The 26959-nt window shown below is 39.7% G+C and overlaps 2 protein-coding genes across 2 annotated transcripts; one reads left to right on the forward strand and one right to left on the reverse strand.

The window, feature by feature from the left end:
- Positions 1-1872: 1872 nt before the first annotated feature.
- LOC119739442 (endophilin-A1-like) lies at positions 1873-11886 on the forward strand (the record flags this gene model as incomplete). Its single annotated transcript, XM_038214400.1, has 8 exons — positions 1873-1939; positions 2570-2695; positions 4931-5064; positions 6035-6101; positions 8976-9076; positions 9371-9474; positions 10431-10567; positions 11242-11886. Coding segments are annotated over 8 exons (924 nt in total), but the record flags the coding sequence as incomplete, so codon positions are not given.
- A 9252-nt stretch (positions 11887-21138) lies between these two features.
- Positions 21139-23049, reverse strand: LOC119734081 (intraflagellar transport protein 56-like). Its single transcript, XM_038207448.1, has 3 exons — positions 23032-23049; positions 22239-22372; positions 21139-21385 (listed from the first exon to the last, which is right to left on the reverse strand). Exons 2-3 carry the CDS (start codon positions 22370-22372, stop codon positions 21271-21273), a joined length of 249 nt encoding a protein of 82 aa, XP_038063376.1. The 5' UTR covers positions 23032-23049; the 3' UTR covers positions 21139-21270.
- Between the last annotated feature and the right edge of the window lie 3910 nt (positions 23050-26959).

Raw genomic sequence — 26959 nt, forward strand, 5'->3', positions numbered from 1 at the left:
TTTGATACGCGAATGTGTGCAAACGAATCTGGAAATTTCACGAAAAAGAGACATCTGAAAAAGGCAGCACTTTCTGATTAGGCTATAAAGAGGGTGAGTAGGCTTCTAAAGCAAAAATAAACTACAAATTAAGCCTAAATGTGCAAATCAAAATTTGACAAAGTTTGACATGTTTTTGTACATGGTGGAAGTGTGGCCTTTATTTACGGAGGTAGTCCAGTAAATTGTCCACATTTATGGGGCTAAGTTGGACCCAACTTATCGCCTTTTTAACATTCGGACATGGTCTGGCGATAGTGGGGTCCAAGCTCATCCCCGTATATGCCGAGCAACACAATTTTCTCTTTTGTCCCAAAAACCCAACATTGTCCCACAAAAACATCAGATTTCACCCTCAAAACGGCCTCCAAATTACTAGATACGCCACCTGAGGTTCAAGTAGACATCAATAATTAAGATGGTTGTACTGAAGTTTACTTACGATCTGGATGAAAAGTGAAATTTCCCATTCAATCCCAACAGCTCCCCTTGCGATCGTGAACACGTTCAATTTCAGACTCATGTTAATGTTTTGAACGATGCGATGTGGTCTTCATGCCCAGCGTACATTGTACATTCGATGGTCCCCATATCCCGAGTGCGATTCCGTTACCGAGCGCAATGCATCGATTATGATAATGAGTAGATTGGATCTCGTTTGTAAACACAAGTATATTTCGAACGATAATAGAGAGTCGGGAACTAGGACAGCTTTTATTGGCAGAAAGCAGTTCAAGCTAGTTCCCAATTGTCTTTTACCATTTGAAATCCACTTGTGTTCACAAGCGAGATCCAGTCTACTCATTATCATAATCGATGCTTCGCGCTCGGTAACAGAATCGCACTCAGGATATGGGGACCATTGATTGTACGCTGGGCATGAAGACTACATCACATCGTTCATTAACACGAGTCGGAAATTTAACGTGTTCATGATCGCAAGGGGAGCTCTCAGAATTGAACGGGAAATTTCACTTTTCTTCCGGATCGTAAATAAACTTCAGTACAACCATTTTAATCATCGATGTCTATTTGTACCTCAGGTGGCCTATCTAGTAATTGGGAGGCCATTTTGAGGGTCAAATCTGAATGTTAAAAAGACGATATAAGTTGGGTCCAAGCATGGTCCAAGTTACTCGGACTACTGTAAGTGTAGTCCGAAAATTTGGGACTCTCAATACTGTGTATGAGAGTCCCAAAACTTATGGTATTGAAAACATGCAAAGCAAGAAAAAAGACTGGCACCTGAAACAACCAGTCAAACACAGCTTCAGTACTGCATCAATCAACCATGCCAAAAGAATTAAAGAAACGTGTGGCATGAAGCGGGAACTAGTCTCAATTTACTACACATTTCTCCGTAGTCAAGCCACCAGACTATTGACACTGAATGAAGAGGTCAGTCTTTTCAAATAGTTGGACCATATGGTCATGATGGTTGGACATGTACCAGTCTAGTATTTAGTCCCATTTTGAAATCACTTGACTTCCCTCTCATGTGCAAAACATTGAAGAAAAATCTCCTTTGAAAATTGAATCGAGTCTCCAAACTTGGTTGGTGAAATACTGAGGACATTTTCTTTGCCCGTTTTGTTTTGCACGTTTCAGAGCACTCCAGAGCCCTGTCTGCTGTAAGTGTAACTTAGCCCTAGTCCTAGCCCAGGTTGGACTCTGTTGTGTACACGCAACGGAGTCCAGGGTATGAATCTCTCCTGCCATAGCGAAAAAAGTTTTAAGACATTTAGTATTAGTAAATATTGCTTGACATTATTTATGCTTATTGAATTCTTCTCATTGTCTTTGGGTAATGTATTTTTTTTTCATTAGAAAATTGACGTGGCAGGTCACACAGTGGATGATTTGGTGAACAAGACAATAGAATACCTTCAGCCCAATCCAGGTAAGAACCAAAATTGAAACATCATTGACGCTAACCTTCCCAAATCCTCCAAAATCCTATTTGCAAAATGTAGGCTTTTGCAGGATTAAGGCTATATGGCAAAAATGTCTGCCTGATTTATGAGGATGCACTGTGTCAAGGTCTTGGGCCGGATCTTGTGATGTTCCCTGAGCTCAGGGAACCAGACTAGCTGGCTTGCATCCATTCACGGATGTGTAACCGCTTGCAAAAAAAATGTGGACTAAATAAATTGGGTAAATTGGGGCACTATTTGGACAAATCAGTTTCTTCCTACGATGGTCGGCCGACCATCTTTTGAAATCAATACAAAAATTCCACTTTTCTTAAAAATGACAGCACACCAGGTGCCATGATTTCACAGGATGTCTGAGACTGTCATTCACCTACAGTCAAGTAAAGTATTTCATAATAATTTGGTAGTTTTGTTTGTTGATGTTTGCAAATGTCGTATATTACCTTTAATTGTAACCTTTGGAATAATTACGTTTGGGGTGACTATAGAACACCGGTTTGAATCGGGTCTAAGTATTCACTTCAAACAAACCAAAAAGAGATAGATCTTCTATTTGTGTGCTGACCCTAATCAATCGTATTGTCTTTCCTGAACAGTCTCCAGAGCCACGAGTAAAGTCCGTGGTCAGAACAAAGGAGGAACCAAGCCTCAACAACCCGTAAGATTCCTGGGAGAATTCATGCTGAAGAACGGCAGAGAATTAGGAGAACATTCAACGTTTGGTGAGCAAGCTTCAAGATGTATTCTCTTTCCTTCTGTGGTAGACTGATCATAAAGCTCTCAAAAAGGTGCTCTAATCAGTGTTCCAATCCACCAACATAGTACCATGAGTATTGTGTAATTTATGTAGGGCCCAGCACTTCAGATATGCAAGGCCAAGTAAAGAAATAAACCAGTTTCTCGTAGCTGCCCGCTGCCTTTTTTGCACCCACTTTGTATTTTTTTATTTTTTTTATTGATAAATGCATACATTTGCAATATACAGGTGAGTCAAAAAAGATGAAACCCAAATGGCAGGACCAATTTTTGAATGAAGTTTTGCCTGTAGCACTTTCCAAATCTAGGTTATGAGAGCCCAATCAATGAGCTCTGTTTTAGCACAAGAATGGATCACAAAAATGTAAGTGTTCTTTCAGTAAAATAAAAACAATTCACATGCATCCCTGTGAGAATTGTTATCACTTTGCTGCAAGAACACTTCCTATTTTTGTAATATGTGGACAGAACTCTAAAACGGTGGTTGTGTTCAAAATTTCGTAACTTGAAAAGTACATGAGTGATTTGAATGATTCTTGTACTAAAAGAAAGTTTAATAACTGGGCTTTCATATATCCTGGATTTTGAAAGTGCTACAGGAAAAATTTCAATCAAAAATTGGTCCAGCCTTTTGTGTTTTGGTTTTTTTACTCGCCCTTTATTTGGCAAATTTGTCAATTGTCTGTTTATTTGTTTCCAACAATATTGTAGCTACATGTACTAGTACAGCAGATAGGCGATGGGATTGTGCCTTTGATGATACAAGCATGGCATTTGGCACACAGTCAGAGTATGTCACGAGAAAGATATTTGGCCATAGGGCCATCGCAGATTTGTCCTTTGAAAAAAAATATAGACAAATCCGATGGCAGCCATTTTCTGCGGTGGCGCAATGTTTGCGCGAGTCGCACTCAGGTAGGGGGCGTGCTCTAGGCTCCTTTGACCAATAAGAATACCAAAATGAGCGCGCGCCTCGTCTTTAAGAACACGTTCAGTATGCGTGTGAGTGAGACACCACCGCAGTAAAAACCTGCTAATTCTGGTCGCCAGATTCCACTATAGGTAGAAAAATGACCAATGGCAGCCATTTTGAAAATTTTGAATATTGCTTGTTAACTAGATTTTTTCAAAGGGCAAATCTGTGCTGGCCCTTTTTAAAGACATACTCTGACTGTGTGCCAAATGCCATGCTGGTATCATCAACTTTAGGCACAATTCTCCCAAATATTTCCGCTGAATAATGCATTTCACAGACCATCCCAGCTCCCATGGTATACATAGCCCAGCTGTTCTCATTTTGGTGGAAACATCAGAACAATAAAATCTTGCCTTTTGTTTTTTTGGATACAGGTACGGCGATGGTCGAGCGAATTGCTGAGGCAACTTTCTGAAGTCAAGGACGCCTTTGATCTGAACGTCAGACAGAACTTCCTGGATCCCCTGGATCATCTCAAGAACAAAGATCTGAAGGAGATCAACGTGAGTTCCATCTTACAAAATATAACATCACCCATTATCTGGTTGATTCTGATAGAATCAGGACTGTGTTGCACAGCCACTTTCGGGGAAATTCAAGCACAAATTAGGGAAAATGGGAAAGCGTAAAGCCACGTCAGAATGAAGTGGCTACGGCTAATACATTAGTTGCACCTATGGAAGCAGATGAAGCCACTTCCCATGTGGGCTAGTGTTAGTCGTAGCCATGTCATTTAGACATGGCTTATGCTCACTAACAGAAGGGTTTACCAGGGTTACTGGAAATTACATTCTCATCTAGCGTAATCCGGCGAACAAAATTAGAGGCCATTTTTTAGGTCGCGCCACGACTACGTGCACGCGTTCTTAAAGACGAGGCTCACAAATGTTTTGGTCGAAGGAGTCCGGTGTGCGTGATTCACGTGAGCCTAGTGCCTCCGCATTTATCCTGAGTTATCCTGTTCACAGACAAACCAAGGCCGATGAAAACATATACCTCACCTCATGGTGGAGGAAAAAAAAAGCAGACGGGAAACCATTTTTTTTTTACTCGGTCTAATAATGCATTTCATAGACCATGCATTTCATAGACAATCTCAGCTTCCAGGGTATACTTAGCACAGCTGTTTAGTTTTGGTGGAAACAACAGAACAATAAAATGTTGTTTTTTATAGGTATCATTAAAAAAAAAAAAAAAAAATTGTTTGGTTATTTTTTGGATACAGCTACGGCGATGGTCGAGATGGGAGAATCACTGAGGCAACTTTCTGAAGTCAAGGGCGCCTTCGATCTGAACGTCAGACAGAACTTCCTGGATCCCCTGGATCATCTCAAGAACAAAGATCTGAAGGAGATCAACGTGAGTTCCATCTTACAGAATCTGACAGAATTTGGTTGATTTTGATAGAAGCAGGACTGTGTTGCACAGCCACCTGCGGGGAAATTCAAGCACAAATTGTGGCCAATCTGGAAAAAAATTGATACAAGACAAGTGATCGATTACTGGTTGATTTGGGTTGTAACTTATGCCTGTGTACTTTGGGTCATTCGATAAATTTGGGGTCCACTTTTTTCCTGTCCCTGTTACATCTGACATCTGTGATTTTATAATTCTGATGCACTCCTTAATGCAGTCGTCCTCCAAGGGTGATTATGAATAGCAAACTACCTACACAACGAATACAAAATTGTTTAAAGTCATTCTTAACCCTAACTCCCTGGGCATTTTTGCGATGATGCTGCAAAATCCTCCAACTGCCTCCATGTCAAAATTGCATGCAGCCTCAATCCTGCAAAATTCTCCATTATTTCTTGAATGTGATCCTTGGAAGAATGATCACTGCCTCAATCCTGCAAAATCCTCCAGCAATCACTGTCAATATGTTGAGGCTGAGCCAGTGACATCCTGGAGCAGTGCGGAGGACTTCAAGTATAATTTATGCACAGCTGAGCATAAACAAACACAAGGCCCGGCCCAAGACCTTGACACACTGCATCCTGCAAAATCAGCCACACATTTTTGCCAATTAAACAGCCTCAATCCTGCAAAATCCTCCATTTTGCAAAGAGGATTTTGGAGGATTTGGGAAGGTTAGGGTTAATGCAGTCGTCCACCAAGAGTGATTATGTGAAGCAGACAACCTACCCAACAAATTGTTGAAGTCATTCTTAATGATACTTGAACAGCAAATGACAATGCTCAGAGATAACAGGAACTCGAAAATTGTCACACTTTGACCCATAATTTATATAAGGAGCCTTACAGCAGTGTGCAAATGTCTCTTGTCAAACAGTACATTAACTTTCTCCCCAATGTTTGATTTCTACAGCACCATCGGAAGAGGTTACAGGGGCGACGTCTTGACTTTGACTACAAAAAGAAGAAGCAAGCAAAAGGTAGGCGACAGATTATCTCAACTCCATCATATCAAATCATCTTACATTACTAAAATCATAACTAAAAGAAAAATAACTGTCAGGCTTCCAAAGTGTTATTGTTAACCTGACACTGCAGTGATGCGTGACTGAAATTAAATGAAACTCATCGGGGTTGAGGCCAAGATAGGGAGTATTTGCACAATCAAACCTTTGCCCATTGGACTTCATGGTTTTGTAGTTATTTCAAAAATAGTCAGACGGACATTTCTTTTGGACATACTGTATAATGCGTATAATATTTGTTTGCACTAAAAGAAAAACAAAAATTGCATTGAAAATAGTGTTCCTTGCAAGCCTTCAATTGTGGTTTAGATTTTTTGAGGACTTAGTTTAGACAGTCGAGAAAAAGTTTGAACTTTGTGTCAACCATATTCACTCAGCCTCAATATGTGTTAGTCGTAGCCATGTCATTCAGACATGGCTAATGCTCACTAACAGAAGGGTTAAGCAGGGTTACTGGAAATTACATTCTCATATACAGTGGAACGTTGCTATACCAAACACCGCTATTTTGAAATATATTATCCCAGATTTCTAAAGCTCGGTAGTCATTTTTTTGAAAATCAAAACTGGATTAGAGTTCACTTTGTCATTTTGCAGTTTTGGTTTTGTTTTGGTTTTGATGCTAGCTTGTGCATGTTACTTCCTTTATTTTGTTTGGCATTTCATGTGAACGTCCTCATGAAACTTGCATGTTTTGTTTTTAAACATCCTGCTTGGAACACTAACAGCATGTCATAGAACAAACGTAGCCAGCATTTTCACTTTGCCTGCATGTTTAAGCCAGCTGCTATGTTTTCTTGATTGGAGATTATCATTCCGTTTTCATTTCATTTTTTTTCAGTTTATTTTAAGCACATCCAAATCAAGCAACAGTCCAAAGACCAAAAATGTCTGTTTTACTGGGTGATGAAATACGACAATTTATGTTATCAATAAAACCTCAACAAGATCTTCAAAAAGAAAAAGAAAAGTTGCAGTGGAAGATCTTCAGATTGACCAAAAAAATGGTTAATTTCAAGAGTGTTTTTAGTTTAACATATTGTGTTACAAGTTTTAGAATGTAATTTGTAACTGTTGTAAATTATTGTCTACTAAAGAAGGACAATTACTGGCAAAGAGTTAATGTTGGTTGTAGTTGATTCTGTCAGAAATAACATGAATTTGTATATGGAGGTATCATGAATATTCATTACATCTCATACATATTTATGAGCCTGTTTGCGCAATTTATTGGTCAATATTCAATTGCATTGATGATGAAAAGAAATTGACCCAAATCATTTTTGTGTGGACTCAAACTTGGAAAAGTGTAAATATGTGAATTTTTCTGGGGACAAAATTGAGAAAGTCTAAGTGTTAAATATGTGTGAGTTGTAATAAGTACGGAACTTTGTTATGCAGCTGATTTCACAAAACAGTGCGTAACTTACGCCATGCGTAGGACTTACACGCAACAAACTTATTGCGCGGCCACGCAATGAACTTACGATCGATTTCACGAAAGTTGGCGTTCATGGGCCACGTTTTAAACAATCTAAACATCTTGGACGAGGATAATAACAGCATTTAATTCATGGAAGAAATGTTTGTGTATGATTTGTTCGTTCGTGAAGCAGTTGTTGAATCACTTCCGCCCGCCATTTTGATAAAAAAACCTGGATTAATACAAAAAATCTTAAAAAGCAATCAAATTTAATAGACGAATGAAGTATACAAAATGTAGCTCCATGGAATGCCATTGGAAGCTATTGAGCTGAGTGAGAATTACAGATTACACAGGCATTCAAAAACAAATGAGATTTCAATCATTTGAGTCAAGACTGAAACAGTATTTTTACTGTCAGATTTTGTGTTTCAATTACGAGGAACAAGTCCACTCTTTTTTTCTGAAATATTGATGGCAATTTTTGTCCGTTTTTGTCCGTTTTTCCATTCACTCATGGAGGTGGGAAAACGTTTATGTTTCATGGTATTTAATGGGTATTTATTTGTTTGCAGAATGATAAATGATCAGTGGTGGACAACTGAATTTTGGATCATTGTATCAAAATAGTCATACTTGGGAATAGAGTATGCAAATTACGTGAAATTTTCACAGTTACTAGTCAATAACAAGTACTTTACCCTATTTTTATTAACCCTTACCCTACTAGACCCTCCAACGCATGCCAATATGTGCCTCAAGAAAATCTCCTATGTTTTTTGCATGGCCCTCCAATATCTGCCATGTCATTTCAAGGGTAACTGGACAGGCACTCCAATACATGCCACAGAGACATGCCAACTCCTGCCAATTGGAGCCTTCACAGTCAAGATAGTTTATCCTCCAATTAACTGCAGCTGGAGGGCATTGGCATAACCAACTGACATGCAGTAAACTACCCTCAGAGAGTAAGGGTTAAACAGAGCGAGCCACATATTTTTTGAAATATGTTTCTAATTTGGTCACTTTCTTTATGACTCATTGTGTACATGGTGACGGATTAACTCTAACTCCCTAGCATGATGTACCAGGAACCATACCCATCCTGGCAAATTCCAACACCATATGGGAAACTGCTCACACATATTTCTGACTTTGATTCTGGAGGTGTGCCAACCCAATGTAAAAGACTGTCAGTTTAAGGGTACTGTACCCATCCTGACAGATTCCCACTAAACATGCCGTTGGGGTTTGATGGGTTGAGTTCTGTTAGGGTTAATGCATGCTTGCATGATGCAGCAATTATACTACATTTCCACACCAGGAAAATACTGGCATCTTGGATAATTCTGAGCCAATATGTCTGACTTTTGTTCTCATCAATCTTGTTTTTGTTTGTGTTGCAGGAAGCACAATTCCTGAAGAAGAAATCCAGTTTGCAGAAGAGAAGTTTCACGAATCTCAGGAGCTTGCTGAGAATGGGATGAGGAACCTCCTTGAGAGTGATGTAAGTACCTGACAAATCGGAGCAAAGATGAGCCAAGATGCACTAGAGCATCTTACTACTCAATCAGATACCACTCTTTGAGTCTCAAGAACAACTTTTCACTTTATATTTCTTCGCATTTATTTGATATTTCTCTCAGTTCAACCATGGAAGAATAATTTATACCGATATTGTATGGGTGAAGAGATTGACGGTTTCCTATTTATTTCTGTTGTGTAAGATATTCTTTAAATTGCCATGTAATTTAATTGTTTTAATGCAATCCTTGAAAATGCACCTTGTTTTCTTTAACAGGTTGAGCAGGTGTTACAGCTTCAAGCGTTAGCCGAGGCACAGCTAGAATACCACAAACAGTCTGCAGAGGTCTTGGAAAGCCTTCTGTCAACACTCAATGAAAGGTATGCCAACAGGGGAAATCTGCCCCCCCCCCCCCCCCACTCACAACAAGTGTCCATGTTTGATAATCAAAAAAAAATGAAGAGAAGTAGGGGTAACTTTTTTCTAAATCGATGCAACGGATTTGTGAAACTTAAATCAGAAAGAAATATAAAAGGTTAAACAACCCTAACATCAGAGGTCCAGAGCATACACCCCACCCACCCCATCCCCCCATCCCTCCATCCCCATCCCCACCCCCACCCACACCCCCACCCCCACACCTTCTAAAATTTGTATCCTTGTGGAGACATTTCTTTGTTCTCGTGTAGTAAAGTGTTCGATTTTGAAAGTGAAGTTTCAAAATGCTCTTATTTTAACCAGAATTAGTTTCCTTGGCTGAAATTTGGACTTGATATCCCTTTTCTTAAACTCTTCCATTTGCGACGGATCAACCCACCTTGGAAATTCCTAGTTTTTGAGTAAAACCCATATATCTATTTTGTGAAAACCTTGTGGAGACCTATTCATCTATGGAAATTGCCCTGTGGAGACCTTTACAATGTTTTGTTCTCTATTGTGTGTGTGTCTCCACAAGGATACGAATTTGTGGTCACCCAGATACCCACCCCCACCCACACCCCCACCCCCACACACTCCTCCACCCCACACCCAGATACCCACCCCACACCCCCACCCACACCCCCACCTACACCACACATCCCCACCTGCACCCTTGACTTGTGATGACTTGACTTGTGATGGACTTGTAATGGACTTGTGCTGGACTTGTGATGGACTTGTGATTGACTTGTGATGACTTGAGATGGACTTGAGATGGACTTGTGATGGACTTGTGATGGACTTGTGATGACTTGTGATGACTTGTGATGGCCTTGCGATGGCCTTGTGACTGACCGACTATAATACCCAAACTTGTCAGTTACCATCCTTCTCAATGTTCTGTGATGTTTTCCAGGGTTGAGGAGGCAGGCAGTCGACCCAAATCAGAACGCAAACCCAGAAGTACTTTCAACTCTTACTCCACGAAGAGAGACTCCAGTGACGGAGACGACACCGACGCGTACCCGTCAACGGTGGATTACAACGCACCAGGTAAGTCAACAGGGATCTCATGCTCCAGCTCAGCACACAGTTTGCTTAAGGTTGCAGGCCAGTAAATAGGCCCAAAATTGCCTTCCCTGGCCAAATCACGATTTGAATGTCCTCAATTTGTTTGCTACATGTATTGGAGCATTTTGTGGGCCGTGAACTTGAGGGTTTGTAAAAAAAAGAAGGGTCCATGCCGTGATGAGGACGAAATTTGGATGAAATTACCAGTAGGCCCTAATTTGCTCTATTTTGCAATGGAGCATAGGCATCGTCTTCAAAATGGCGATGGACTTCAGGACTATTTAGGGGTAATCATCTTTGGATGGAATTTTCTCCCAAAACTCATTGGATTACCCACCGAAACTTGATGAAATGAAAGATGATGAAATAAGCTTTAATTTGATGTGTGCCTCAAGCACCTTTAGAGACTTGTGAGTATTTGTCCTGATCTTTAGAAGTGCAGGTATTTATCACTGAGGTTTATGGCAGTTTATTCGCTGGTTTGCAATCTATAGGCTTTCAAACCGGACAGAAAATATTGCTCAGTAAAAACAGGTCACCAACTAACCATCATGTCAACTGTCATGTGATGTATATTAGTTGTAACTGGTACCTTGCAGATTTTTGCAAACTGAACAAATTCTTCAACTGATTTTGTACTATTTCCAATTTCTCAGTACCTGTAACGGCAACGAAGGAACGCTGCAAGGCACTGTACGACTTTGAGGCAGAAAACGAGGGTGAACTGGGGTTTCAGGAGGGCGACATCATCAGCATCGTCAGTAAGATCGACGAGAATTGGATCGATGGAGAGTTAAACGGTCACACGGGATACTTCCCAGCTAACTACGTGGAAATTATCTAACCGGTTTAATCATGGTAGGTGGTAGCGTTACTTATAGTGTTGCAGTTTGTACTTTGTCATCGTGTGGTTGAGTATGAGTGTGAGTTCTTCGCGATGAGTACACGTACAAGTACTTTGTCAGCATGAGTTTGAGTATGAGTACGTTGCCATGGGCACAAGGACACATTGAAGTACTTTGTCATCATGACTTCAAATACAAAGACGAGTACTTTGCCTTGAGTACTAGTACGAGTACGCATATTCTGGCATGACAAGTATGAGTACGAGTACTTTGTCTGAGTATGAGTCATTTCTATCAGTATGAGTACTACAATACTGGTTACTCACAATGGAACTCTGTGTACAGTGAACAGATACATTGAATAGCGCCCTCTGGAGAGTGGTCCTATGTATATCAGCATAATGTCAATAAGCCTTTTCGGAGTTCCAACTGCGCATTCGTAACCTGTGACAACGCATATTGTTTGTCTCAAATGCCCTTTGACAGTACCCACAATGCACAAACAGCCTTTTGTAAAGTCAGTGGCGCGATGATGTCAAAGGCCATTTGAGACAAACAATGCGCGTTGTCACAGGTTACGAATGCGCAGTTGGAACTCCGAAAAGGCTTATTGTGTACTTTTTTTTTTTTTTTTAAATTCCATCATATTAAGCTATGTATTTCCATAGACGAGATCTCTTAATTGTTAGTTCTTTGTAAGCCTTGGCAGTCTGGTGTTTTCTTTCTTGAAACAACTAAGAATATGTCTTCCCTTTGATTATACCAAATGAGAAATTACCGGTCTGTTGGTATTTAAAAGGAGGCATTATACAACTTGGAACTCTTGAAAAGTTCCCCAGATTCAGTGAATTCCAAATGATGTGGCTACGGCTAGGAAGTACAGGAGTCTATGGGAATTGACCTCAGCCGCTTTCCATAGACGTGGCTACGGCTAGGAAGTACAGGAGTCTATGGGAAGTGACCTCAGCCGCTTTCCATAGACGTGGCTACGGCTAGGAAGTACAGGAGTCTATGGGAAGTGACCTCGGCCGCTTTCCATAGACGTGGCTACGGCTAGGAAGTACAGGAGTCTATGGGAAGTGACCTCAGCCGCTTTCCATAGACGTGGCTACGGCTAGGAAGTACAGGAGTCTATGGGAAGTGACCTCAGCCGCTTTCCATAGACGTGGCTACGGCTAGGAAGTACAGGAGTCTATGGGAAGTGACCTCAGCCGCTTTCCATAGACGTGTGTGTGATTGCAAGCCGTAGTCAAGTAATTTGAACACAGCCTTGATCAAGGCTTGCTCAAGAGTAGTCTGGTACCGTTTGCAGCACAATGGGGAAAATACTAGGTTGCCATCAGGAACTAGCATTTCCATTGACATGTAATTTGTTTGATACAGAACAAGGATAGCCGTGTCTGAATTACTCAGCTATGGCTCATGTGTAATATCAAGCCGTAGTCGTAGCCCAGTAATTCAGACATGGCTAATTATTCCAATTTTAAAGACGCTCCTTAACACACAGGAACTGAACAATTTAAGAATAATTTCTTGATATTATAATTCATTATATCATAATTATACAAATACCGAATGTAACATTACTTGAATATAATGTATAAATGGAGCTAAAATAATTCTTGCGTACCTTTTATCTATTTTATAACGGAAATCTTAAGCAACTGATCATTGTGGTGTTTGTTTTTTTCAATCGTAGAGAAAATTAGAATTGTTTTCTGTTTTGGTAGACGTAGTTTATGTATCATATATAAATAAATAACCTATTTTTGTACAGAACTTAACTGTGGAGAATGGTTCACACTACAATGTCTGATAGGGAAAAGAGTGGAAAAGTTATCATAGATGTCCAAATTTCAGAGATTATAGAGCAAACTTTTGTGTCGACTAGACAGGGTTGAACTTTGGGCATTTCATTTGAGAGTTGCCAGTTCAATCTTGCATTGATATGTTTGTCTTAATAAGAAAAGTACTTTATATTTTGGGTTGAAGCTAAAACTGTCTCAAGTCGAGATTGATGGTCTTTATTTTACTAGTATTTTCTTTTTTTACTTGTGTAGTTATCCCTGAACTTTATGTACAGTTGACACTCAATGTATAAAGGCAGTAGGGAAATCAATCCCTATTTTTCCTTTTCTGGATGGCATTTGTGAGAAAACGTGTTAAACCCGAGATTAAAACCCAAGGTAGTAGTAATGGTACGCTTTTGGAAAGAATGCAGTATCCAGACGCTACTTCTTTGGCTATGCACAAAGTCTATGGAGAGTCTAAGACCACTTTCTAACAAAATTGAGCTCACGTTTCTCAGTCCCAGATTCATGTCTTTTGGACATTTTTGCAGTGACTGATTCATTGAGATAATATATGATGGAAAAATGACGTCAGGATGCAACATTCTTTCCCATATTTCTCTCGGAGTGAAATTTCTTCTTTTCTTTACACCTGAGACTCTGACAGAGAAAAATCTATTCAAACTTTTTTTTTCAATCTAAGTGTATTTTTTTTTCACTCTGAATGATCTGTTGCCTACTTTTAGTGGGCGACAGAGTGATTTGTCGAACTTAAAAGTAAGAATGTTTTTGCAGTTTTTCTGCAAGGTGTGCGTGTATAAGAGATCCCTAACTTGTAAGTTCCTAACAATTATGCATAACTACCCATGATGCATGTACCTCGATGTAAGTTCAGTCTGTCACAAGCCAATGTGGCCCATCAGGCTGGCATTTATCTCCAGTTTCAGTAGCATGAAACAAGAATATTTCTACTCCCCCTGGATGGGATGCCAGTCCATCGCAGGTTACTCCCCAGCTAATGCTGGAACCATTTATACTCTGGGTGGAGAGAGGCAAGTGGGGTAAAGTGGCTTGCCCAAGGACACAGCATATGGCCAGCAGCTGGATTCAAACCCTAATGTGTCCTTCAACAAAAATCTGTTGAGATTTGTTGGGTTCCAATAATAATGTTAGTGACAGTTAAATCTTCTTTGTAAACATGTCAAATTTTTCATTCTCGAAGATTCATATAATTGTCAGCGCGGCTACGTAGTAAATAATTTTATACATGTGAACTTTACATGTATTGTCTCTTACATCAAAAATGTTACATAGTGACTTGAAACAATGAGAATCCAATGATTAGAAATTAATGTGTGGTCGACTAATTTGAGTGTTTATGTTTCATTTTAGTATTTTGTTGACTACTTCTTTTTCATGTTTTTATTTTATTTATTTTTTCATTTGATGTGACCCTAATATGAAAATGAAAATTAAGAAAAGGAATTGTCCCGATTTTGTTTTCATGTTGTACATGGATTGGTTCGTCGCAATTTGACGCTGGTTTTGGAGGACTCTTGTAATCGCTTACACTGGTTCTCGACTTCCTAGTCAGTTCGTTGGTCAACTGCACCACAGGGGCGGCGGAACTGTGGGGGGGGGGGGGGGGGGGCTGTGGGGGGGGGCGTTTGCCCCCCCCCCCCAGATTTTCCCAAGTGCCCCTTTTGCGGCCATAAATGTGCCCCCTCGAGATAAATAAAAAATGCCCTTAAAGTATCTTAGTATTTCTTAGAAGTAACCATTTCCCAATCCCATAATGGTAGAGATATTTTTGATATAAACGAGGAATATGAAAACAAAGTCCCAAATCCCATACAAGACGCCCTGAAAATGGGCACATAATATATGTTTAGCATAATAATCATTGGTTTTGAAGAGCGCCCCCTATGTTGGAAGATGGTACAAGCCCCCCCCCCCCCCCCCCCAAGTGCCCCTTTTGGTTTGCAAGTGCCCCTTTTGGGTGCTGCCCCCCCCCCCCCCCCCCCCCCCCAGCGTAAATCAACACAAAAATACTCAATTTCTACACTTAATTCTAAGATTAAAATTCATTTTACCGATTTATGTCAAAACGGAGAAAAACCTGCCAAATTTAACTCAACTTAATTTTCTTTCAAGAGAGGGCGCGCTACACAAATAGTGGTCACCATCGTAAAGAATGTTCTGTCTTTAAACTGAAAGCATGAATGCAACTTTCATAGTTCAAAAACAACACACTCGTTTTCCAGACGATAACTCAAGAAATGCGTGTTGCATTGAATCGATATTTCGTATTGTGATTAAAGGTAACATATATCACAAATCTGTTGAATTTGGAGTGGGATCGTCCGACAATAAAAACAATATAACCAAAATAATGTACTGGGGAAACACGGAGAAAATCCCGCCAATTTATGTCATTTTCATTTTTCTTTCACAAGAGGGCGCGCTATTGGTCACCACTGTACTGTGTACGTAAGTACAAAAGTATTGTCAACACGAAAAACCATGCCTCAAGTTCATGACACAAAAACGCTCTCGGTTTGACGATTCCTCACTAAATTCAACAGATTTGTTCAATCATCTGTATGTTTAATCAATTTATTAAATGTCGATTTCATGCAAATATGTATTTCTTGAGTGGCTTCTGGAACCCCGAGTGTGTTGTTTTGTGTCATGAAAGTTGACTAAAATCTCCAGTTATTTGTAGCTAGCTAGTTCTTTAACACACTACATTTCCGGAGTATATTAATTATATTTTTGACGGTTTCTCTCCAAATTCGCAAGTGATGTGTTGTGTATGATAACTTATCAGGAGATTTGATTTCAGTCCAATACAACAAGCATTTCTTGAAAAGTCGTCTCAACAACGAGTGTGTTGTTTTTGTTCCATAAACATATTGACTCAAATTCGCCTTGTATTTTGCGCGCTTACATGCCACATTGTCTTGTGTATATTTTTTATTATTGGTCAACAATTGATATACAAATTCAAGAGATTTGATACATATATCAGGTTGAATCGTTATGCAATATTTCAAATTAATGCACCAAGTACTTCTTGAGTTATCTTCTCGAAACCGATTGCATTGCTTTTTGTCATGAAAGTTGACTCAAGATCGCCAGTATCTTGAGCGCTTTAACACACTACATTTCCGGAGAATATTAATTATATATTTTTTTTGATTTTGAAAAAAATACTTGATTTTGGACAATGAGTCATCTTTAATGCCAAAACCCAGTTACTAGTCCTTATCATTTGTTTGTAAAACTGTACGCATGCAGTACTGACATGCGTGAAATGTTTTGGTTAAATATGATTGTTTTATTTTGTGTAACAAAATGCTCTGCAACTAGTTCGAGAATACCATAGTCAGTGATAACTCTGTGTTAAGTTAAATTCATATAGACTGTTACTTTGGAGTTGAAAGAAATAAAATTTTAACTGCTTTTCAGGAAACACTGTGTTATTTCTAAACTTGTCTCTCCCATAGTTTTGAATTTCTTGATCCAATCATGGAGGAATAAACAATATAAAAAAAGAATATTTTATATTTTTAATTCTATTTTATTCTGAAAACAACACTTCAATTTTTCTAACATAAGTTCAGTCAATTTATGTCTCGGGAATGTAGGAAAAAAAGGGAAGGAAATTAAGTAACAATAAAATAATGTGGGACTCGAACCTGAGTCGCCTGATTGGGAGTCCTACGCCGGTCCACAAGACCATTAACGCACTCAAATGCTCAACCAGTTCTACTTAATTAACTGTAAGATAGGCTTTTCGTGGCTTTTCACGTTGACGCCCATGCACGCTTAGACGTAAAACACAGTCTGACGATGTAAAACATTCGTTTGATTTTGGGTGTAGCTGTTCTAATTGATCTAAATTTAATTAGAAAAGGGTAAAGGGTGTCAACTGAAGTAAAATCCTGAAATTCAATGAAATAAAACTCGTACAATCCTTGGTTTCAGTACGAAACACACGTGTTCAACGGATGCAGAGAAGCCTATTTCTTTTGTTAAATTCCTTTGTTGAATCTGGAGTTAACAATAAAATGTTTCCATTGAGGCGAAAGGATTAAACGCCGCAATCTTTTTTCACGCTTGAGTGTCTCTGAATGGGGAATATTGAAGCGGAAAATCACGAATTACAGCACTTAGGCAGCATTTTATCCCACATAATGATACTTTTTGAAGAGGAAATTGCATGCTGAATATAACTATAGTTTCAAAATTCAAAAATTCGCCGTATTTAAAAAGTCGAGGTAATTTTTTTGGAAAAATTTCACCAAAACTTTCCTCATCTTAACGTAGGCGGCGCTATATATATTTCATTCTCGCACGTGCACCGTATCCAGAGTTGGCTAGCGCATTAGCGTGTGTGTATGGCATTGCAAGGGGATGGGGGCGGGGCTGGCTGCCTGTTTTGTATACATGTACAGTTTATAGCCCTTTTATTTAAAAAACATTTTCCACTTACGACTTTTAATAAATATATTTCGCTTGTTCCCCCTCCCCCCCCCCCCATCTCATACGACAAAAAAATTCCCGCCTCCCTCTTGCTCATGTGTATACCGGGGCCCTTTTATTAATATCCTTATACGCGTCTCTTTTGTTCCATTAAAGTTGACTTTTATTCGGATTGTATTTTTTTCACTGACTTTAATTATCTATTGTTTTAGTTGTAGACCTATTCAAATTTAATTCGTGAGATAAATTGAAATTGTGATGCTAAAATAAGATTGGGTAAACGGGTGATACACAGATCGGGCGGCGGCTATCGCGCTAACAATGCGCGCACTGAGAATGAAATATATATATAGCGCCGCCTACGTTAGGATGAGGAAAGTTTTGGTGAAATTTTTCCAAAAAAATTTCCTCGACTTTTTAAATACGGCGAATTTTTGAATTTTGAAACTATAGATGTATTCAGTATGCAATTTCCTCTTCAAAAAGTATCATAATGTGGGTATAAAATGCTGCCTAAGTGCAGTAAATCGTGATTTTCCGCTTCAATATTCCCCATTCAGAGGCACTCAAGCGTGAAAAAAGATCGCGGCGTTTAATCCTTTTCCCTCAATGGAAACATTTTATTGTTAACGCCAGATCCACCAAAGGAATTTAACAAAAGAAATAGGCTTCTCTGCATCCGTTGAACACGTGTGTTTCGTACTGAAACCAAGGATTGTACGAGTTTTATTTCATTGAAGTTCACAATTTTAGTTCAGTTGACACCCTTTACCCTTTTCCAATTAAATTTAGATCAATTAGAACAGCTACACCAAAAATCAAACGAATGTTTTACATCGTCAGACTGTGTTTTACGTCTAAGCGTGCATGGGCGTCAACGTGAAAAGCCACGATAAGCCTATCTTACGGTTATGATAAAGCAGAACTGTAGCTTTGTTTAAGTGCGACAATGGTCTGCTGGACCGGCGTAGGACTCCCAATCTGGCGACTCAGGTTCGAGTCCCACCATAGTATTGTTGTTCAATTGTCTTCCCTTTTTTTTCTTTCCCAAAAATGAATTGACTGAGCTTACTTTTAAACAAATTGAAATTATATTACTTTTTTTCAAATTGAAATTATATTATTCTTTTTTTTTTTTACCTTCCCAACTTTTTATAGCCCTATGCCCAAACATAAATTTACTAAACTTATCTTTTAAATAAATTGAATTAAGTTTTGTTTTCAGGAATCCCAAACAAACTACCAAGAAAACAAACAAATCAATAACAAACAGGTATTTTTTTTCACTTTTATTTATTGTGATGATTTAATATCTCTTTATTCAAAAAACTATGCACAGCATTTCAACAATCCTTAAAGTAACATTTACTTTTAAAATTCACCTACACAATATTTACACTGCAAGATAAGATTTATCGGACTTGAAGGGAATGTACAACATTTGCTTTTGCTGCAATTTTCAGAAATAAATGGATTTGGAGGATTAGTATGTTATAGCAAATATTGTTAAAATGACTTTTTTCGCATTTGGGCTTGTAGATGCTGGAAAAGCCAAGAAAACCAGACATGTATTTGCAGTCTGGTGACCCCACTTATAAGATAAAACGGAGCAATTAATAGACTTTGGGGAATTGTAAGGTCAGAGAATCAGTCTAGCAGACTTGTACCTCTTCACAGGTGTGTAATCAATTGCAAAGAAAATGCGGAATAACTAATTATGAAAAATTCGGAGCAATTTTTGAAAAATAGCCAGTTTTCTCCAATGCTGGTCGGCCGACCAGCGTTGGAAAAGTACAATTTTTCTTAAAAATGTCAGCACATCAGGAGCCACGATTTCACAGGATGCTTTAGACTGTCATTCCCCAACAATCCAGTAAGGTATTTTGCGATAATTTGATCATTTCGTTTTGTGATATTTGCAAATCTTGTATCTTCCCTTTAAAGAAAGGCAGTAAACATTTAATGTTTTTACAGATGAAATAAAGAAATGAAGTCAGAATATCACACAATATTGGAAAAGAATGTTGCAACCTGACGCCACTTCAGCGGTTGTGTGCAAAGTCTATGGAGCGTCAAGAAAATTTCTCTTAAGTATTTCTCAGTCCCAGATTCATGTCTTATCATCATTTTTGAAATGAATGACCTTATTGAGATGATATGAAGAAAAAGCAGCATCAGGTTGCAACATTCTTTCCCAATATTGTACATGAAAAAAATATAGTATTGACAATGTGATAGATAGACGGAGAGGCTCTGCTGGCAGAAATTGTGTGCTTAGCAGCGCTATGAAATTGGGCTCAGTTCAAATCACTCATCTTCAATTTGTTTCCTGCCTTCTGGACCTTACACCCCAATTACCTGACAAACGTGCTCTGAAAACTTGTACATGTATATTCATATCAATATAAACCATTAATTAGTATAATTACATTACGTACAGATGACTACCCCCCTCCTTGAATAACCATTCCTGGCCCATTCTCATGCCGATAAGTTGTCTCTAAACAGGCCTCAGAAACTCCAAGAAAACAAACTTGCAGAGTTGTCCTACATGTAAGCAACATTTGTGACGTGAACATTCACAATTATGATGAACATTTCAATGCTGCCTGACTGACTGTCTGACCGAGTCACTGAGTATTAACTGATCGAGTCAGTCACTATTATCACTGACTGACCGAGTCACTGACCGAATCACTGACTGCGCGATGAGTCACTGACCAAGTCACTGAGTTGATGACAGCCACTGAGTCACTCAATGAGTCACTGACTTAACCGAGTCGCTGACCGAATCAATGACTGAGTCACTGCCCGAATCACTGAGTCGCTGATCGAGTCACCGAGTCGCTCACTGAGTCACTGACTGAGTCACTGACCGAATCTGACTGAATCATGGAGTCGCTGATCGAGTCACTGAGTTGTTGACTGAGTCACTGACTGAATCTGACTGAATCATGGAGTCGCTGATCGAGTCACTGAGTTGTTGACTGAGTCACTGACCGAATCTGACTGAATCATGGAGTCGCTGATCGAGTCACTGAGTTCTTGACTGAGTCACTGACCGAATCTGACTGAATCATGGAGTCGCTGATCGAGTCACTGAGTTGTTGACTGAGTCACTGACTGAGTCACTGACTGAATCTGACTGAATCATGGAGTCGCTGATCGAGTCACTGAGTTGTTGACTGAGTCACTGACTGAGTCACTGACTGAATCTGACTGAATCATGGAGTCGCTGATCGAGTCACTGAGTTGTTGACTGAGTCACTGACCAAGTCATTGACTGAGTCACAGAGTCCAGCTTAACTAGGCAAGCCTACTTTGTTTATGCCATGAGAGACTAGCCTCTCTCCAGAACTGTTGTTTTCTCCTGCATAACCATCTTGCCAAGGCTAAATAGAGAAATATTTCAAGGCAAATTTCCCATGCGTCAAGAATAATTAAATCACCCCTAATCAACAGTATCGTTCCATTATTTTATTTTTGGAAAATCCCTTTGCAAGCAGGGTTTTTTGGAATGTACAAATTTAAACAATCTCAAGACTATAGGATAGGGACCACCTCAGGAAACTGGTACCCTGTTGTCCTTGGCCCACTTCTTCATGACACGGATGATGTATTCCACCTGTGGGTTACCGGTGTTGTGCAAGATTTGGAGGATGTCTCGCAGTGTTTCTCTGTAGAGGAAAAAATGACAAAAATCTATAGTAGCTTGAACTTCACTGGGTTTTGTGCACATGAAAATGAAAGCTATTAACAAGATGGACTTTTCGTCGGGGTGATGTAAATCAATGTTAGGTTTTGCCCTTCACCGATGTATAAACACTGTATACTCAGTGTGTTACCTCCCGAGTGAAAGTTGGAAAAATAATCACTTGGGTGGGATTCGAACCCACGACTCGATCATCGAGCTTACAGGGTTGGTTGGCTGGCTAGGCAACCAATTCTGTAAGCTTGATGGTCCAGTGGTTAAGACGTCTGCACTAGAAAGCAGGAGGTCATGGGTTCGAGTCCCAACCGAGTGATTTTCAACTTTCACTCGGGAGGTAACGCACTGAGTATACAGTGTTTATACGTCAGTGAACGGCAAAACCTAATAGTGAAAATGAAAGCTGTTTATAGAATTTAGGGGAAAAAAGGAAAAGTCCATAGAGATAAATGAATTTGAACTAGAGGTCTAAGAAGTTGAAAAGTATTCATGAAAATTTGTAATAAAAAGCTGTATCCTCTCTGAGTGATCCCCGTTTGATATTTGCCAGGTCTGCATCGTGACTTTGGGCGTGATCCCTGGCTGCATGGCATATGCGGGTTGAGGGCTTCTGACTAGCGCCCCTTTGACAGAGACATTGACAATTAGGGAACCGCCAACATTGGGCTGGATAGCTCAGTTGGTAGAGCACCGGAGTGATATACTAATTGAGATGTAATTGGTCAGTGCGCACTGTTTGATAGATGTACTGTGGTCACCTGACCAAAGGTTGAGATCTGATTGGTCAGTGTGCACTGCTGATTGACAGAGATGACACCCACCTTGGTTCATGACCAGCTATGATCTGCTGGAATACGCCCACGCACGCCCCTCGCTTGCCTTCCCAGTATTCAGGATTGGGGTCCAATCTTTCCAGGACATCGAAAGCCTTGGTCGCATAGTGGAACTGGCCCATCTACCAACAGAAAAGTTAGAAATCAAACATTGAGAAGAGACCGTGACAATAACTATTTGAGGTCGAGCAAAAAAATCAGAAGTTTGAATGAAAAGCCTGAAGTTTCGATCATATCGCCACCGTGTTGACAAAGTGATGAATTTGTCCCAAAGTCAATATTTTAACAGTTTGGGATTTTTGGTTATTCTAATATTCTATGATGCCCTCTACATGCTTACCAATTTCGCGACACAAACGCTTTTTGACCTGAATTCGTCACTTATTCTCATTGATTTTACACGTGGGAACAATGTTGCAACCTGACGCCACTTTTGTCTTCACGCATCATCTCAATAAAGATCAGTCATTGCAAAAATGTTTCACAAACATGAATCTGGGACTGAGAAACATTTCCAATTTGGTTCAGAAATACTTGGAAAGTTTTCTTGACTCTCCAAAGACTTTGTACACAACGGCTGAAGTGGCGTCTGGATATGTGCATTCTTTTTTACAAGTGTGTTATATTTAGATTGACATTTCCTCTACGATTTGGGTTTTGACGAAGTGACAAATGTGTTTTGTGAAATCGGCTGCAGGTTTAGATTGAGTGACTAGATACTAATTTGGGGCTAATGCCAAAATCTTGACCAAACATACAAAATTAGGGGATGATGTTTTACCTTGTAGCCGTCGTTGGCAATGAGCTACAGCAGGCTGAACGATTCGCCAGACGTCTCCATCTTAAGGTACAACTCCCAGGCTAGTCTGGCCTTACGATTCACGATGTCTGAACAACGAAAACACACAAAGAAAGGTTATAAATACATAGGATACTGCTGTAAGAAAACACATTGGGTCCACAACAGATGGTTCGGTTCAGTGGATGCTCGTTTTAGCAATTTTCGGCCAGCAATGCTCAGTGTAACTGTGTACAATATTTGGGAGCCAAGAGGGATGTTCAATGTAGCGAATTTCTGTCGTACAATCTGCTTAAAATACGATAGAACAAATCCAACATGGCAAATGTATGACTAAAATGTGAAGTTTACATGTATATAAACGAAAAAAACTTCGAAATCCGTTTACAAATTTCCCAAAACATCATAAACAAAACCAGAATTATTAAGGGAGTTCTGTTCACGCGATATTCCTTGGAGATAACCACACATAAATAATTAACGTTGTTTTCAAACCTACTTAATTACAAAACCTTAGAAGCACCGTAGTACTTTCATTTGGGGAACACGTAGTTACATTTTTACTTTATCAACGACTGCCTGCTATTTACTATGTCAACCATTGTTGATTTATCATGGCAATCACAACGGTCTGCAGATCAGACATAATGGGTAGGCAAAAGCCACTGTCAATGGCTAAACGTTTAAAACGGTTCTTAAAATATTTGCTTAACGTTTACAAAATGAAATGCAAAGTCACATCCTTAATATACGATCAGGGCGATGATTGCATGCTGGTTATGTCATTGTTAGAGACCCTTCAGTCTACCTCACACATGGGCAACATGTGCATCTCCCTAATGCCACTCTGGATTTTACAGCAGTACATGAAATGCATGCACGTGACATGTCGTGACTTTAGTTGGACATTTGGTTGTGCAGTCACAATTGTGAGTGGTCAATACATTATGAGTTGAGGCTTAACAGGTGGATTCATTCCCAAAATTAGCAACTTTGAAGTTGGAAGAGGAAACGTCATTCACAATTGACGGTAATACTCACAGCATCTTGCCAACCAGAGACACGTGTAGTCATTCTTGATCTTCTCACTCTGAATGAGCACAAAAATCTGCAAAACAAGAAAAACGAAACCCACTCCAATTAAATCATGGTAAAACAAAGTGTTCCCACCAAAACAGTGGTCTAAGAGGCACAGAAAGATCCCCATCCGGGTTTTAGACTTGTTTTTTTATGCCTATTTGCCCTGAACAAGGCTAAAAGCCACTCCAGATATACAGGGCTACAAGTCGGAGCAAAGCAGCTAAATCAACCCCACCATCTCTGCCCTCATAGGCACCCACTTATAAGCCATCAGTGTGGGGGTTTGGTCAGTATCAAATGAGGGGACTAATTCTCATTGTGATTTTTGGCAAGGTATGCACCCCTCTAGTCAGAAAATATGTGACAGCATTGCAGCGGTGGCAGCTTTTTGGGTGCTATCCCTTTTTTCCTTTTTAAAATGGTGGCTAAAACATGCTTGCTACAACATACAATTGATCCGGTTCAAGCATATTGACGGCAATTTTGAAAACAAAAATCAAAAGTGATAACACTGCCACCACTCACACTGCAAAGCTATCACACATTCTCCAACTCTAGATGTGCCTTTCAAAAAATCGCTATGAGCATTGCTCTTTTCGATCGTCTGGTACCGGTGGCCCATTTTTTGGACCAAAGCTGAGAGCCTATTACTCCTGGGTGGGGAGAAGCAATGAGTAACAAAGTGCCTTGCCCAAGGGCACACGCACCATGACCCCAGGCTGGACTCGAACCCACAACCTGCAGCTTTACCGCAGACCACGTATCCAACGCCCTTAACCACGAGGCCACAGCACTCCACACTCCTCTTGAATCAGGACAGATCATAGGTTGGAGGGAAATAAGCACCAAGCAAGGAATTCCAAAGAGATGCAGCACGTGGGAAAACAAGCTATTGCAATATCTTTTTGTTCTACATTTAGGTATACGGCAACAGTATATGGATGAGAACAGACAGAAAGTCAGGCTTCTCTCTCAAACAGGGCCGACCATCGGTGGAAATTGATACAAAATTCCACTTGTCTTGGAAATAACAGCACACCAGGTGCCGTGATTTCACAGGATGCTTGAGACTATTATTCCCTAACAGTCAGGTATTTCATAATAACTTGGTAGTTTGGGTTTTTGATGTTTGCAAATGAAAGGCACCAGGACTAGTTCAGGCACCATGACGAGTCACTGCGCCATGACTGGCCAACTATTGAGGGCGCAACAACGAAAATTGGGTCCGGGAGTCCAACCTACCTCCTGTGCTTCCTTGTAGCTGCCTGCTGTGGCTTTGGCCTGCGCATAGTTGTAGTTGAACCTATCGTCGTTGTTGAAGTAACTCTAGAAACGTAAACACACAAAATGTCATCTTGGTTTTTGTGATAATTTTCCCACCTGCACTACTCAAGTTTTTTTCCCCCAAAAGGGCCAATACAGCTAAACCATGCCACAGATACAACTATGAGCAAGTTGGGGCGAGACTAGTGGTCGATACCTGACGTAATTTGATGCCTGAGCACTAATATCAACATGCAAACGCCTCTAGTCAGACGATGGTCAAAATTGTTCACCAAATAAATGGTCAAGAATAATTCAAAAAAATTGGTCCTGAATATTAGAGGGCGATTGGCAATAAACATTGTCAGGTTTTTGGAGAAAAGTTCACAAACGAATAGTGTCTAACATTAAATGCATTACATAAAATGACCTGCGAGCAAATATGCAGTCCTATGCCCCCTGTCTGTCTGGCCTCAACTCCATTTTCAAAGCTGTTAATGAAATAGAATGAATCAATAAACATTACTGCAACTTTCCTAAAAAAATATAGCGGTGCTGTTGAAACCCCTCGGCCTGAGTTTGTTGATATAAGGTGTGAAATTACAAGTTCATGTATAGTAGGATAATTGCTGGTCAAAACAATGACCTAGACCTTGACCAATGACATTGACCTTTGACATTTTGACCCCCAAATCAATCCAAACTTGATTTTCCTGAAGGGCAACCCCTGAAGTTACAAACCCGAATCACATTTCTAACTCAAATTATAATCAAGAAACAATCTACCTTCAACTCACCACTGATATTCTCACCCAAAAATAAGAAAATAATTTTCTGACATACTTCTAGTTGGGTAAAGTAGCGATATATTTATTATTAATTAAGAATTTGCTAACTTTAAATAACTTTTTTAGCGTTAACCTGGAATTTTCCAAGATTTATGCAAGTGCGCTGTGTTAGGGAACACTAAGCTGATTTTTGGCGAATTTCCGAACGCCACCGTTTTGAAATTTTGCTCAAAATTGTATGACAGTGAAATTGTTTACAGAAGTTAAAATGGCAAACACTACTGAAAAAGTACCAGTAATAACTGAATGAATTTGAAGTTTATCAACAAAGAAGTTTGGCAACCGTGCATGAGGAAAGTCAGGAGAAACGTCGCAGTGCGCCACGTTAGGGAACACCACTATATGTGTGCATTGATACTGGGTTCTTAATCATGTTAATTGGGGTAGGTGCGGTGAACTAAAAACAATAGGCCCTGGCCCTGCTGACTATATGACTATACAATCATGGAGGGATAAAAAGAGGTCTTACCCAACAATGTATGCAAAGCATTCAAAAATACTCCGGAGAGACTCCCATACCTCAGACGTCACTGACCAACAAAGACTAGGAAATGTCCTTTGACATGTTTTCTCAGTAGGCATGCCATGGTAGCAACTTTCCCCTGCTAAATCCTACATTTTTGGACATATTATCCCTTTTAATGGTGATATAGGTCACTGTAGAGAAAAAATTAGTGATGTCCAGATAAATGGGAATCTTTGCAGAACGCCGAAAAGAA

This window comes from Patiria miniata, unplaced genomic scaffold (assembly GCF_015706575.1).
Source record: "Patiria miniata isolate m_02_andy unplaced genomic scaffold, ASM1570657v1 HiC_scaffold_10, whole genome shotgun sequence".
NCBI lineage: Eukaryota > Metazoa > Echinodermata > Asteroidea > Valvatida > Asterinidae > Patiria > Patiria miniata.

Bases quoted from the DNA above. Each gene is read 5' to 3' on its own strand.
- LOC119734081 (XM_038207448.1), bottom strand. From the start codon at position 22,372: ATGGGCCAGTTCCACTATGCGACCAAGGCTTTCGATGTCCTGGAAAGA. The intron at 21,386-22,238 runs GTGGGTGTCATC...TTTCCTCTACAG, and splicing joins ATAGCTGGTCATGAACCAAG to AGAAACACTGCGAGACATCC.